The following is a 14942-nucleotide window of genomic DNA, read 5'->3' on the forward strand; positions in this document are numbered from 1 at the left end:
TTTCAGAAAAGTTGGCGATGATAGTTATAGGTGAATGTTCCACAGCACTAAGATTGTGGTCAGGTTTTATACAAAAACTTCTTGACAGCAGGCTTATAATGTCAGTCAGTGTATGCCTGTGATATTTACAAAACATATTCCACTATATATACAATACAATATAATAAACAGTCATTGCTTTATAAAACCCCCTTCTCCCTAAAACCTTGAGATACCGTGGAGAGAATCATCTAGAGGACCGACTCAAAGATTTTCCACTATATATACAATACAATACAATATAATAAACAGTCATTACTTTATATAACCCCCTTCCCCGTAAAATCTTGAGATACAGTGGAGAGTTCATTTAGAGGACCGACTCAAAGATGTATGATATCACAGATGAAAGTAATTTGACAATCCAAGGGTAATAGTGGGGAGATAAGAACATTTCCATGAGTCGACCTACAATACAGCTGTATTATAGGACTGAGGACTTAGAAATTTTCTTCATGATTCACAATAAGCATTATTTAAATATTTCAAATGAAATTTTACAATTGAAAGAGTTTATTCCTTTGAACTGAAGATCTTTAGTTACATATAATACCTGGTTGAAAGGGTTCATTCACATAAAAATCTGTATTTTGGTGAGAGAAATATACGTCATACCTGAATAATTGTACGCCTGTTACATCAATAACACCCTTCATACAATAATGTAGCAATTTATTCAGGACAGGTTCTGAGAATTTTCACAGAAAAATCATTTAAGTTGTACTTATATGATATTTAATTTTGTTTACAAAAGGTCCAAATGGCCTGTGTTGATTGTTTACCTTCTGGTATTATTCATCAAATTTCTAAGAAGGTAATGTTAAATTCATTTAAAACGAAATTGCTGTTAGAAGATTTCAGTCTTGACAAAATGAACTTAGCAAGAGGATTTGAAGGATAAATCACAAAGTTAATCATTAATAGATTGTAAACATTGTACACTTCAAGTATGTATGTCAGTGGCCAATGTCATTGCAGTGTGTCTTACTTTGGTTATTTAAAACCTGATTAAAAGAAAGATTTTAATACATCTGACCTCCGTATACCTCCACAGTTCAAGGTCATTCATTTGAACAAACATAGTCCTTCATCCAACTATGAAACTGGTCCAATATCAGGTCTCTGTTGGTCTACAATATGTTATTTAAACAAGCATGCTTGCTATTTCTAAAGCAATACATGCCCCATACTGGCCCAGCTAAAAACAGTCAATTAACAGTAAAAGTGAACTTGACCCGAAAAACCTGGAAACTTAAACATTATCTGTATAGCTACTCATGCTGAAGTTACATACTAATTTTCACTTTATGGCTGAGGAAAAAACTGAGTGGACAGATGGACAGGGAGGAAACCTATAGTTTCACTGATAGGAGACTAAAAAAGTTGCATGACAGACAAGTATTTCACCAATGCATACAGGCTTTCCTGTCCAAAACTGTCAATTAAGAAAAAATGTACATATGAATAAAATCAAAGTTCAGATTCCAGGTAATATACTCAAAATGATAATCTGGAAACAGAAAAAAAATTGACACAAGTTTTTGAAAGCATTTATTAAAATTCAGGTTTCATGTTTTATTTTATTCCTGGATAACTATCCTATAAATAAAGCACTATCTTTAAATCATTTTAACAAGTAAGGGCTAAAAAGCAATAAATTGAACTCGACTCAACTTCGAAATTGTGTGTATATATCTAAACCAGCAGAGCTTTGACGTAAACAACAGTAAAGCTTGTGTTTTCCTATCCTAGTAGAGATACGTCTAGTCTCATCACAAAGGAAGGCATTGTTATGTGACCGATGGAGAAAAGAGACCCTTGTTATGTGATACAGAATGACGAATAATGTAGGGAAACATTTGTATAAAATTTAGTTTGGACCAGAACAACAAAGTCAAATCTTTAGTTGATTTGCTGTTAACTTGGAAAATGGTTACTGTAACTGTCTACTGCCAAAAGGTCAAGGTCTTAAATATCATTTAACATATCACAGAATTACAAAATCTTAACACAGACATCATCATCAAGAGGAAATTATTCCTTATAGAATCATTAAATAAAACCACAACATTAACATCATAACTCTTCACAGCACTGACAGATTGATGGTAGTCAGATAGAAATAAAATATTATACTCATTCTGTTTGTTAAATTAATTTGCGTTGTTTTGTAATCCTTAACACAGATTGATTGTCAAAAATTCAATCTTATATGGAGAAGGCACTCCCAGATTCCAGAAATATGTTGATAATCACAAAACTTTAATGCCATCTAAACAATCCTTCACTAAAACATGTTTAGCAGGCTATAGACCTTAAATGATTCATTACTCCACACTCGGTCTTCAGTTTTTCAATAAATTGATCATGTTTGCAATTCCAACCTGACAAAGAAGCTATAAAGCATGTGACTATGAATAATTTAGACCTGAATTTATGTAAACACATAAACACCTGTGATATTTCTTCAGCAGTGATCACAAATCTTAGCTCCTCTTAACCACTTGTACCATGTTGTCTATTAAAACTCAAGGATACATAGTACCTTAAAATCTTAATCTATCTCCTTTTTAAAAGAGTTCCACATAGTCACAGATCTAGATATTTCTATTTATGAATGGAATCCCTTTGCTAACTTCGGAAATATAAATGATAAAAAAACTTCTAGCAATAAAATTAATACATAATTAGATATTGCTGTTTACTTAAGGGAGATAACTCTTAAACCAAACCAAAGGAATAAATACCAGGTATGTATCCCTAACACAGATCTAGATCTAACAGGAAATCTATGTGTTATATATTGTAAATTACCAGTAACAGCAGTAGGAAAAAGCTAACATCTTCTAGAAGTCGTATACTGGTTAGTGTATCAAGCTCATGCAGATACGGACATTTTATAATATAACATAAATCTGTTTTCCAAAATTCTACCTTACAGCAATCATACCAACAGTGTTTGTAGTGATTTTAATATATATGACACATTACAGTTTGGGATTTTACGTACAATCCTTTGTCCATGATTAACTCAGGATTTCTACAGAAAACTTTTTTTGACATTTACTGATAATGAAATATTCAACATATTACTACCAAAATATTATTCATCATTAGTTTTATGATAATCTTATTAAACATTGGTGTATTTTCCCAATATTTTGACCTAAAAACCATTCAGTTTGTAGTCTCCCCTAGTTTTCAAACTTCTAATTCTGGGAGGACACCAACATTGTATTTTGAATAATATTTATTTAGCAGCAAGTATATAGTGAGCCAATCCAACTTGTACCTAAATGGTGAAGGTGTTAGATGATAACCACCTGATGAGAATAGCAGCGCCACCATTATATTCTTACCTCTCATATTCTGACCGAGGTTGAAGGTCACTGATCTTCGAATCCCTCCAAATACATTCACCTTATAACTAGTTTCCATCATATTTCCTTTAGCTAATTATAGAAAGTAAAAGAATTTTAATCACAGACACATTTGTTGTAAAGTAAATCCAAATCCATGAATCACAAAGGTAAATCCAGGTACTGTTCAGGTAAAGTGTTTATCATCTGGGTAAATCCTTATATGAACTAGGTAAATTCCTGTATTATCTAAGCAATTGTAAATCCCTTTGTGTGTATGTCAATCCAGTTATTATCAAGGTTAATTTTGTAACATCTAGGTAAATCGTAGCAAAGTACAGAAAACAATTTTCAGTATTAGGTAATGAAGTACCAGGTTAAATGTATTGAACAGTTGAACAGAAATGTCGTTTCTCTGCTGGGTTTACAATTTTACCGCTGTCCTTTCACACTGAGAGACATTGTTATACAAAGTGTCAGTCGGAAGAGGATTTAACTTATCAGGGGGAGTTCTTCAGATTTAAATGTACATTCCTCAAGGCCAGCTCCCCTCTATACACACTGCCACAGCATCCCTCGCTACTGTGATAAGGCGTCCCACAACAAAGCAAACTGTTCCGTCTGGTTGACTCCGATATTGATGTCTATATGGGTCGTAATTGATAATGTGTCCTCGAATATACTGTTTTCCATCAATGCAGGTTGTCCAGGCTTTTGTGGTAGACTTGGCAGGACTTTAAACAATTAAATTCCCTGACCTCACCTTTCACATTTGCAGGGTAGACATGGAGATGATAGCTGTATTAATGACATGGCTGTTTCCACTTTCACGGCTGGATGTTAAGACTCCACCACTAGTGAATCAGAACCTTGCAGTCTATATATCGGACTGACACATCATAACATTCAATTTTCCGATCCAGTCATTTCATTAATTTAAACTTCTAGTGAATTTTTCTGCCACTCCTATCTACCTTGTGATGACATATCCCTGATATGCAGTCTTCATTGATGTTTGGTGGGGGAGGGGGAGGGGGAGGGGGCTCCTCTAATGATCCAGAAACTCACTTAAATATGATAGCCATAAAGTAATCACTACCAAACTTACTTTCATTAATGGAAAAGCTAGTGTACCGTAAAACTGACCACAATGACTGACCACATAGACCTCTGGCTATTTGTTGGGGTAATTAGATCTTGACCATTTGACTGGGTACCTGGGTAGGTCTGATGACAGTAGGTAAATATTATCAGCAGATAGGATGGCAGGTGAAGTCTTCTCCTTTATGGTCTCAAACAGATACAAGTCTATAGTGTTCAAACAGAAATGACAGTCTTATGACCAACATATATAAAACTTACTGTACAGAAAGTTTATATATCTTTGTTATTTGACTGTAAATTATATTCAAGTACATGTGACTTTAAATATTTATAGTCAGGTGAGTGAAGAATTTATATAAATTTCTCACCAAATTTTCTTTTCTAAGTTCAGCTTACTATGTAAAATTTGTCTGACATTACTAGAATGCTTAGATAATCCGATGCATTATCTACATTCCTCCAGCAAGCTCTGTAGACAATTAGCTAAGGACTGATATCCGATTCGTAAATTCCAATCTGGTTTCCAGATATGCAGTACCATACAAATTCAGATCTGTCTTCTTAATGTTAGAAAATAATCTTTAAACATTTAGGAACATTTCTGATAATGAAGCAGAAGAAATTATGAAATAGCACAAAATATCCATGTAGCTATTCACCAGTTTATACTTAAGATGCCAGTGGATATATACCAAACGTTTTTATTCCACTTCTATATGCACAAAATGAAATATCCTTATTTTTATCATCCACAAAATCATAGTTTAAGATCCTAGTGCAGGCAAGATAACATCTGGGATGTTTTTTCTCTCCTTTTTCACGATTCAGTTTCAAAGTCAATGTCACCTTTCATGATTCAGTATGAATCACGTTTCTGCACTCAGAATTTCAAGTGATGTTTTTTACTCTGTATGATTAACCGCGACTGCTGATCTGTCAGTGGAATCTTGTTACTGACCAGCCTCAGTAGACAGTATTGTTAAATCCACCATGGATGATCTTTAGTCTCCTCAAGCTAGCTATCCCTGAGTATACCTTTACCTGTAGGTCGTTAGCAGCGCCCCCTCGGCATCACACAAAATTATTGATTATACATTAAATCTGTAACATTCCTTTCTGCTTTTCTCACTTGATAATATCAGAATTATGTTCACTTTACCTTTTGTGTGTGTAGTTTATGTTTTATCAATATATGCACAATCTGTCTCCCCGTTCTGACAATCATATCAAGTTTGCCACATCAACAGATGGTGTACATGTATATCAGACTATCGCTCAAAGTCACAAGAAACTTGGCTAAAAATAAGTAAATCGATTCCACTTAATCAGTTTACCTGTAAAATACATGTATTGATTATAGCGGCCCTCATTACAACAGAATGTGTTTTTATACTATTGTTATCATATTTTATCTGGACAAGAGCTGTAATATTTAGCAATAATAATCCCATATTGTTACAGATATTAATGTCCTTTTTTTGCATCAAAGTAGCATTTAAGACAATTAGGCGACATGACAGAAATACGAAACAAATGAAAAAGTACTATAAATCATGGTACACTTTTTGTGTCCTCAGTAGGTAAAAAAAATGTTTGGCACACAACATATCAATTCAGCTATAAATTATAGATATTATTATGTCTTCATCTTTTTTTTGTAGTTAACCTTGGAGACAGGCTAATTGACATGGTAGTTATCGAAAAAGAAAAAAATACCATAAATTATGATACATAATTTGAGTACAATGTAGGTAAAATTATTTGCTTGACACTCATTACAATATTTCAGCTATAAATGTCTTTAATATGTCTACAACAAATCTGTTATGTGTTTTCCAGGATTTTCTTTGTCTTATTTATACCACATTTGATTGTTTTATTATCTTTAATAATATGAAAATAAACCTCAGGAATTCAGAGCTGTGTACATGCCCTCATCACCCACCATGGGTCAAGAGTCATCTGTGGGGCTATATTATAAACAACAAGTATCAGTTGATTTTACAAATGATTATGATTATAATCAAGGCAGATTCCCCAGTACAATATAATAACATAACCAAATCCAGTACCATCTTGTATCAGATTGGTATACAATTTTTAAATTATCATAAGTGTAATATTTTAGAGGTCAAATCATTTTTTCAACTAGATATATACATGGTATATTGGCAATATATTTCCTTCGTTTGTGAATTAAAAAGACACCTGTAAATCAAGGCCCAAGTGATAGAAGAATGTTACTAAACAAGCAATCTGGGTATTGCTAAAGCTAAAAGTTCACTGGCCCCCCACTAGAAATAGTAACAGTGATCTTGAACTGGACATAAAAAAACCCTGAAACTCAAACTTGTCCAAGATATTATGATCCTTTATCATTGTGTGAAGTTTGTTCAAAATCCCTCAAGGAATAAAGTGCTGCCAGACTTGGCGTACAAGAATGATGGAGAGGACACCTATAGTCCCCATCCCTAAATCATGTACTGTATTGGGTAACCTTACCTGTACTGAAACCTATGACATTACTACCTACACATTGACATACCGTCAGGTAATTTAAAATATAAAAGTACACTCAAGTTATTAGATTTAATGCATGGTAAATGTAACTTCTTTTATTCTGAGGTTAATTCAGTTAATTTCTTAAAGTTTTAATACAGCATTGATTAGATAAATAACTTGATAGGATTATCTGGAATGCATCTAATGTAACATTTCTGTTGAATATACAATTGTAACATAATTCTGATACAGTAATAACCCTGTAAATTAGGAACAATGCCATGGAAATATAAGGTCTAGCTCTGTTTGCTAAAAGCTGGCCTAATTACAATAAAGGGAGGTTACTCACAGCATACATATCTAACATGTGAACAATTCAACTGTTCAATCACAGGAAAAATCTGGATGACTAAAAATGTTTTCATGCAAAATGTTTTAAAATTAGAGCTGCAGTCAGAGAAAAGAATTATATTGGGATATCTGTTAGCAAACATTAAAAAAAGTTATATGATGTTTTTTTAAGGTTTGATAGAGAAACAGGCCAAATTAAATACCTGCTGTGTGTGTTTATTTTGTCGGTAGGGCTGCAGAAAGCATCAACATTCTGCTGCAGATGGTAAATGCTGATGGCAATGGCTTTTTTCTTTTGTTGCCTCCCCACCCCCTGCCACCAGCTTTTCCTGGTGCCTAAATCGACCACAAACTATGAATGTATAGTGATAGGTTGTTCTTATGGTGCCTTGACTTCCCTGGTCATTAGAAGTCTTCTGGTTGTAGACTTTAACCTTGGTGTGTCGGGAGTTCTGTCTTATTAGCGGCTGATGTGTGCAAAAAAAACCTCTATGTATTCTTATTTACTTCTTACAGATTAAAAGCTAATTATGGTGTTATATTATTAACATACAGTTCTGACCACCAATTCTTTCCAATAACATATACAAACATATTGTAGCCTTAACATCTTCATTTGTGCATCATCTTTGTTATTTCAATGGTTATTTGCTGTAAATATTAAAATGGTGTCTGCATATCAAAGATCGAATTGGAATGAGTGGAGTAGCCAAGAATGGGAGTAGGGTAGGGAGTGGGGTGAGGAAAAGAGCGGGGTGGGAAGTGTGGTCTGTATGTTAAATGTGAACCGAGTTGAGTGTAGTACCCTACAATGGGAGTGGCTGGGGTAGGGAGTAAGGGTGGGAAGTGTGGTCTGTATGTTAAATGTGAACCGAGTTGAGTGTAGTACCCTACAATGGGAGTGGCCGGGGTAGGGAGTGAGGGTGGGGAAGAGAGGTCTGTATGTTAAATGTGAACCGAGTTGAGTGTAGTACCGTAGGAGGGAGTGGCCGGGGTAGGGAGTGAGGGTGGGGAAGAGAGGTCTGTTTGTTTAATGTGAACTGAGTTGAGTGTAGTACCCTACAATGGGAGTGGCCGGGGTAGGGAGTGAGGATGGGGAAGAGAGGTCTGTTTGTTTAATGTGAACTGAGTTGAGTGTAGTACCGTAGAAGGGAGTGGCCGGGGTAGGGAGTGAGGATGGGGAAGAGAGGTCTGTTTGTTTAATGTGAACTGAGTTGAGTGTAGTACCGTAGAAGGGAGTGGCCGGGGTAGGGAGTAAGGGTGGGGAAGAGAGGTCTGTTTGTTTAATGTGAATTGAGATGAGTGTAGTACCCTACAATGGGAGTGGCCGGGGTAGGGAGTGATAATGGGGAAGAGAGGTCTGTTTGTTTAATGTGAACTGAGTTGAGTGTAGTACCCTACAATGGGAGTGGCCGGGGTAGGGAGTGATAATGGGGAAGAGAGGTCTGTTTGTTTAATGTGAACTGAGTTGAGTGTAGTACCCTACAATGGGAGTGGCCGGGGTAGGGAGTGATAATGGGGAAGAGAGGTCTGTTTGTTTAATGTGAACTGAGTTGAGTGTAGTACCGAAGGAGGGAGTGGCCGGGGTAGGGACTCAGGAGTGAGGGTGGGAAGTGTGGTCTGTATGTTAAATGTGAACTGAGTTGAGTGTAGTACCGTAGGAGGGAGTGGCCGGGGTAGGAAGAGAGGGTGGGGAAAGAGGTCTGTTTCTCTTGACCTTGGATAAGGTAGAGAGTGGGGAAGGGGAGGGTGGTCTGTTTGATTCAGGTCAGCACAAATTTTTATCTTTGTTTAACAAAATAGGAAGCACTGACAATTTCAATGTCTTCATTTTTCTGGCCTTCATTAATGCTAGGGAGTTTTCCAATATTTTCCCTTCTTTGTTTTGTGTACTTCAACCATGTTTAAAAACCCAGTCAAACTCGAGTCTTGTGACATTAACCTAAAGTCAAATGAGTGTCTGTATGGGTATATAAATAAAGACAATTAAATTGATAGCCTTTGAAAACAATACTGACACACCCAGCCCATATATTATTGTACCAGGTGTTATCAACTGGGGAACTGAAAGGATCTCTCTTATTTAACATTTAAATGTAAATCTCTTAGTTACATAATAAGTTATCTCAGGTGACAAAACTTTGAAATATATTGGGCATGGCTAGTTGATATTTCCATTATCATACAAGGACAATGACTTACTCAAAATAGATATTTGAGTGCTTTCACACCCTGCATATTCCTCCTGAACAAAGTTATGGAGGGATATAAGTGAAACATAAATTGAAGTCAGATATATATCTTTCTTTGATTGGTTTACACCCATCAAGGTGGGGTGTCCTTCACTGTAGTAGTTGGTGACTACCTCACTAAACCTAATATGAAAGGCTAGTCAGTCATGCCATCCAGAGCAACCTTGAGAGCACAGGAGATGGAGTATAGCATGATCTCAGCTTCCTGAGAAACACAGATCATTTCTGGTAAGGTTACAGCCAATGTGATGAGTATCTCGAATCAGCTCTATCATCCAAGCTTTCTGAGAAGCACAAACCGCCCTGGGAAGGGTTGAATAGCTCCCATCAAATTATAGTATGATGTTCTACCAACTGATTTGCTGCAGAAAATCAGGTTTGGCAGAATAACAATTTTAACCATATACAACAGTAAATCAAATATTTCAGCTTTTTGTAAAGGTTCTAATGATCTAATTTACAAAACTGTTATTATGTCATTTAAAGCTATAGAAAAGTCAAAGCTTGTATAAATGAAATACTCAGCATTTCATAATAGCTGGTACCTAGCTATACCACCTGTTACCATAATGAATCTCATTTGTCAACAACAGAGAGCCTATTGATTTCTCCAACCACTAGAAATGATAAGTGCCTATAAAAAGCTTAACCCTAACATCAAATACTTGTCCTTTGTGGTCAATGAGTGGTCAAACAACAATAAATTGCTCTACACAGGGTTAGTGTTACACAAACCTACCTGATCCTATGACGGTGTCACAGTATCCTTAAAATCAACAACTAATTCACAGATATTACAGATAATGGGATTCCAGTGAAAGCTTTAACCAAAGAATTAATCCAATGTTTATCAAACCTTCAAGCTGATGATTACGCACTCATCCAATTATAATCAAGGTCAGGCCTGTGTTTGGTTGACCGAAGTAAACTTGAATCTTTTTACAAAAATACCTCAATTCCTTATTATAACTACATGTTGATGTTGATCTCTATGCATGCAACAAGAAAAAGACGACAACAAAAAAGTCAATTCCACATTTTTCTTTAAAAATTTTTTGAAAATTGCGTTATTATTGAGTTATTTAAGCTGACCAGTCAAAACACTCAGAGCCCAAGGGATATACACTATACTGATTAGCTTCATTCTAAATCCTCCACACCTATTAGACCATAATTCTAAATACAATTGAATATAATCATATTTTTCATATCGACAGGAAATATGAAAACCTGTTAAAGCCATGTTCATAACTATTTCCATTATCTATAAAACCAATCATTATACAAGATAATACATGTTGAGGACCCAGATCTGTATTTCCACTTGAACAATTAGGAATTCACAGGTAGAATTGGTGTAGCATTAAACCCTCTTGGGTGTTTTTACTGACACAGTACTCTTTAATTTCCAAATGAAAGCATTCAATTAGAAACTGGAATACCCGGTATGTAAATAACCAGGAATAAATTGTCCAAAGTCACACTTGATGGCCAAATAACAACAAAAATTAGTGGAATCAAGCTGATTCAAACGTTATTGTTAGTTTTTTTTATATAACATCAACTATAAATCAACAGCATTTTTCTAACAAGGAACATATTAGTTATTGCTCATTTATTTATTATGTTTTCCTTTACTAAAGAATAAATTATCTGCTTTCAAAAGATCAAGGATGCTTCAAAGCCTCGGTTGATGTATAATAATTAATTATAATAATTAAGGCAAGTGTATTTTCGAGATCATATGACTCCAGGACAGGGTCAATACGCCATTCTAATCCTTATAGCATGATTCTGTTCATCTTTTAATGCCCAACAAATAGTTACATAACAGAAATATTTATGTATTTATCTAATATACATTGTCCTGATCATTTCTGTGTTGGAATTCAACACCTGTAACAACCTGTGTTGAGAAAAACTTCCAAATTTGGCAGTAGGGATCTTGACCACCAGCTATTTTCAATCTAAGACCCCTAGAATGTATTGGTTTATTCTCACCTTTAATTATCTATGGCTCTACACTGATACATCTACAGTGATCTGTATCAGCAGTGAAATGAACACCCTTTAATCATACAAATATCAATCAGTGTCTGTCGGAGAGAAAATACAAGACTGACCAGAAGTCTGATATGTTTATAAATACAACACTTAGTCTATAGCTAGTTCAGTATTCTTTAACATAATAATTTCCTTGAAGAATCCTACATACATGTAGCAAAGAGATCAAACTTTTCTAAGTTTTTAGGGTGATGACCAGTGACCTGTGTATAAGTCAGCTAAAGGAGGTGTCCAGTATTGGGTCAGTACATTGGGTGTTGACCAGTGACCTGGGTATAAGTCAGCTGTAGGAGGTGTCCAGTATTGGGTCAGTACATTGGGTGATGACCAATGACCTTGGTATAAGTCAGCTGTAGGAGGTGTCCAGTATTGGGTCAGTACATTGGGTGATGACCAATGACCTTGGTATAAGTCAGCTAAAGGAGGTGTCCAGTATTGGGTCAGTAAATTGGGTGATGACCAATGACCTTGGTATAAGTCAGCTAAAGGAGGTGTCCAGTATTGGGTCAGTACATTGGGTGATGACCAATGACCTTGGTATAAGTCAGCTGTAGGAGGTGTCCAGTATTGGGTCAGTACATTGGGTGATGACCAATGACCTTGGTATAAGTCAGCTGTAGGAGGTGTCCAGTATTGGGTCAGTACATTAGGTGATGACCAGTGACCTATGTATAAGTCAGCTGTAGGAGGTGTCCAGTATTGGGTCAGTACATTAGGTGATGACCAATGACCTTGGTATAAGTCAGCTGTAGGTGGTGTCCAGTATTGGGTCAGTACATTAGGTGATGACCAATGACCTTGGTATAAGTCAGCTGTAGGAGGTGTCCAGTATAGGGTCAGTACATTAGGTGATGACCAATGACCTGTGTATAAGTCAGCTAAAGGAGGTGTCCAGTATTGGGTCAGTACATTAGGTGATGACCAATGACCTATGTATAAGTCAGCTAAAGGAGGTGTCCAGTATTGGGTCAGTACATTGGGTGATGACCAGTGACATGGGTATAAGTCAGCTGTACGAGGTGTCCAGTATTGGGTCAGTACATTGGGTGATGACCAATGACCTTGGTATAAGTCAGCTGTACGAGGTGTCCAGTATTGCAGTGTTTTTGTTTGGCGGGTTTTACCGCTGAATATTGGCTGTTTCCCCTATGCCAAAAATGTTGTATTTTCCCAAAATTTCAATGAAGTTTCCCAATTAATAAAGTTGAAAAAATAAATAAATTTGTTTCTTTTACCTACTTTCTGACATTTTGTAAATGATAACATTGCGATTTCGAAAGCCATAAAGTATTTTCCAAACCTAACTAATATGAACGTTATCACTTCAAACATGTAACATCATCCTGTAGGTCTAGAGGCGTGCGATCTTTGTTCTTTTCGATCTTGATCATTAAAACGCTTTGTAATAGATATCACTGATTTCAAGCGCTAAAATGATGCAGACATCGTAAAACCAAATACTACACAAACAACCGACTGAAAAAGACACGAAGGTCTTGTTAGAATTAGTGATACATTAATTAGGATACTGATAGTAATTATCAAAATCATATATTGATATGTAAATTCTACTCAAAAATATGTGTACATACAACTGCCCGGTGCGGGGCTTTGCTACACTATCGGCTGTAGCCTGTGTAGGAGGCATGCAGGGTATGAATACTCGTTCTAACCAGGATTTGCCACCTGAACAAGGAGCTTTCGTTGACTGATTTAGAGGAACTTGATCTTTTCAAAGGATTAAAACAACGAATTCAAAACTTTACTAGCAACAAGTCATATCTCACCATGATGACATATTATGGGCACATTATGATTTTAGACCACTTATAATGTGTTCTAATGATGCTAAAAATATGGTGAACTATGTATTAATAAATTTATTTGACAGTACTGTTTTTTGCAATTTGGTTTTTTCCCAAATTTCTCAAAATGTCGATGAATTTTCCCAACCCAAAAGCCACGGGAGGCTGAAAAATAATGGGAACAAAAACACTGTATTGGGTCAGTACATTGGGTGATGACCTGTGACCTGGGTATAAGTCAGCTGTAGGTGGTGTCCAGTATAGGGTCAGTACATTAGGTGATGACCAATGACCTGTGTATAAGTCAGCTGTAGGAGGTGTCCAGTATTGGGTCAGTACATTAGGTGATGACCAATGACCTGTGTATAAGTCAGCTGTAGGAGGTGTCCAGTATTGGGTCAGTACATTAGGTGATGACCAATGACCTATGTATAAGTCAGCTGTAGGAGGTGTCCAGTATTGGGTCAGTACATTAGGTGATGACCAATGACCTGTGTATAAGTCAGCTGTAGGAGGTGTCCAGTATTGGGTCAGTACATAAGGTGATGACCAATGACCTATGTATAAGTCAGCTGTAGGAGGTGTCCAGTATAGGGTCAGTACATTGGGTGTTGACCAGTGACCTGGGTATAAGTCAGCTGTAGGAGGTGTCCAGTATTGGGTCAGTACATTGGGTGTTGACCAGTGACCTGGGTATAAGTCAGCTGTAGGAACTAGAGTGTCCAGTATTGGGTCAGTACATTGGGTGATGACCAATGACCTGGGTATAAGTCAGCTGTAGGTGGTGTCCAGTATTGGGTCAGTACATTGGGTGTTGACCAGTGACCTGGGTATAAGTCAGCTGTAGGAGGTGTCCAGTATTGGGTCAGTACATTAGGTGATGACCAATGACCTGTGTATAAGTCAGCTGTAGGTGGTGTCCAGTATTGGGTCAGTATTTGGGTGATGACCTGTGACCTGGGTATAAGTCAGCTGTAGGTGGTGTCCAGTATTGGGTCAGTACATTGGGTGTTGACCAGTGACCTGGGTATAAGTCAGCTGTAGGAGGTGTCCAGTATTGGGTCAGTACATTGGGTGATGACCAGTGACCTGGGTATAAGTCAGCTGTAGGAGGTGTCCAGTATTGGGTCAGTACATTGGGTGATGACCAGTGACCTGGGTATAAGTCAGCTGTAGGAGGTGTCCAGTATTGGGTCAGTACATTGGGTGATGACCAATGACCTGGGTATAAGTCAGCTGTAGGAGGTGTCCAGTATTGGGTCAGTACATTGGGTGTTGACCAGTGACCTGGGTATAAGTCAGCTGTAGGAGGTGTCCAGTATTGGGTCAGTATTTGGGTGATGACCTGTGACCTGGGTATATAAGAGGCCACATCTATATTGAGGTGGTGCTAATTACCTCTTCACTTGTAGACACTGCATCAACAAACAAACCAATACCACCTGTTTGTTCTGTGGAGTATACAT

At 36.7% G+C, this 14942-nt stretch overlaps 1 protein-coding gene across 3 annotated transcripts in view; it reads right to left on the reverse strand.

Moving 5' to 3' along the window:
• The window catches only part of LOC117336750 (rho family-interacting cell polarization regulator 2-like), a 119381-nt gene that overhangs the window by 88983 nt on the left and 15456 nt on the right, over positions 1-14942 (reverse strand). The window contains exon 1 of one of the 3 annotated variants that reach the window (XM_033897374.1): positions 3399-4314. The exons of the other annotated variants lie outside the window; for them this stretch is intronic. Within the exon in view, the coding sequence (XP_033753265.1) occupies positions 3399-3480 (82 nt within the window). The 5' untranslated portion in view covers positions 3481-4314. Of the gene's footprint in view, positions 1-3398; positions 4315-14942 lie in introns of those variants that run through there. 3 annotated transcript variants of the gene reach the window in all.

This window comes from Pecten maximus, chromosome 10 (genome assembly GCF_902652985.1).
Source record: "Pecten maximus chromosome 10, xPecMax1.1, whole genome shotgun sequence".
In the NCBI taxonomy this organism is placed as follows: Eukaryota; Metazoa; Mollusca; class Bivalvia; order Pectinida; family Pectinidae; genus Pecten; species Pecten maximus.